The sequence below is a fragment of the Bison bison genome, unplaced genomic scaffold (genome assembly GCF_000754665.1).
Source record: "Bison bison bison isolate TAMUID 2011002044 unplaced genomic scaffold, Bison_UMD1.0 scf7180017864453, whole genome shotgun sequence".
Taxonomy (NCBI): Eukaryota; Metazoa; Chordata; class Mammalia; order Artiodactyla; family Bovidae; genus Bison; species Bison bison.
In genome coordinates, this window is record NW_011495015.1 from 1,923,901 (window position 1) to 1,925,266 (window position 1,366).

Below are 1,366 nucleotides of genomic sequence, written 5' to 3' on the forward strand. Positions count from 1 at the left end.
ACCTGGAGCTCTCCCAGCCCTGGGCTGGGGTTGCCACCTACGTGGTGGAGGCTGCCCAGTGCGGGGCAAAGGGAGGCCCTCTGCCCCCTTGGTTGGGCCTCAGTTCTGGGGAGGCCTCACCCTCCCTGGGGCCGTGTCACTGCCTGGATCTGTGCTCCATCTGGGCAGTGCTCCCCACCGCGCTCCAGCAGGACAAGACTCTTGCTTGGCATCAACAAGGGGTCTCGGCTCAGGAGGCTCCGTCTGGCCTTCCAGGCCAGCTTCCAGGTGGGGTGCTGACAGGCTTTGCTGCCTTTCCATGGAGTTGGGGGCTTGAGGCTTCTGCTCACGAGGGCATGGCCTCCTCCACTCTCCCAGGCTGGACAGGGTCTGCAGGGCACCTCTCCCGGGGTCTGCGTGCCACTTTGTTGTTTACCTGACTGCACACATGACCCACCGTGTGTTCCACTCTCAGACTCCAGCAGGACGGCGTGTGCTGCAGGCGAGCAGCCGTCTTTCGTGCTGGCTGAGGGGTTGTGACTACGTTTTTGTCTCTCTCATCACTCTGCAGACAACTCATCTTGCTCCTAGAGCTGTACAGCCCCCGGGATGTGTACGACTACCTGCGCCCCATCGCCCTGAACCTCTGTGCGGACAAGGTGTCCTCCGTGCGCTGGATCTCCTACAAGCTGGTAGGTGGTCGCGTTATTACAGCCCTGGAGCAGCGGCCTCGGTGAGGTCGGACAGCGGTGTGGCTCACCCGCGTGTCCCCCCAGGTCAGCGAGATGGTGCGCAAGCTGCACCGGGCAGCACCGCCCACCTTCGGGGCGGACCTCATCCAGGAGCTGGTGGAGAGCTTCGGCCGCTGTCCACGGTGGTCCGGGCGGCAGGCCTTCGTCTTCGTCTGCCAGGTGAGGGCCCCCTTCACTCCCGCCCTGTCCCTGAGGGCAGAGCTTTGCTATCTGGGCTCCCTGTCCCCCGAGCTCCCAGTAGCGGCCACTGGTGCGTGGAGTTCCCGGGTCTGTGAAGGTGAACATGTCGCCAGGCCTCTGCTGTGCATCTCCCGGGGACTTACTGTGTCACGCCGAGTTCCTGAGTGCCCGGGGTATTAGTTTAAAGGTAGTCGCAGGACTATGAGGCACTTCAGCGGTTTCTGAAGGGCTTCTCCGGCTGACATTCCGGCCTGGTCGATGGAGCCAGCAGCTGACGCAGGTCTCTGTCCCCAGACCGTCATCGAGGACGACTGCTTGCCCATGGACCAGTTCGCCGTGCAGCTGATGCCACACCTGCTCACCTTGGCGAATGACAGGGTTCCCAATGTGCGCGTGCTGCTCGCGAAGACACTGAGACAGACTCTGCTGGAGAAAGGTGGGCCGGCAGCCTGAGC

General features: G+C 63.3%; 1 protein-coding gene across 1 annotated transcript in view; it reads left to right on the forward strand.

The window, feature by feature from the left end:
* PPP4R1 (protein phosphatase 4, regulatory subunit 1) overlaps positions 1 to 1,366 on the forward strand; it is a 30,539-nt gene that overhangs the window by 27,223 nt on the left and 1,950 nt on the right. The window contains exons 15-17 of the mRNA XM_010859082.1: positions 551 to 671; positions 756 to 890; positions 1,206 to 1,347. Coding sequence (XP_010857384.1) covers positions 551 to 671; positions 756 to 890; positions 1,206 to 1,347 — 398 coding nt within the window. The remainder of the gene's footprint in view (positions 1 to 550; positions 672 to 755; positions 891 to 1,205; positions 1,348 to 1,366) is intronic.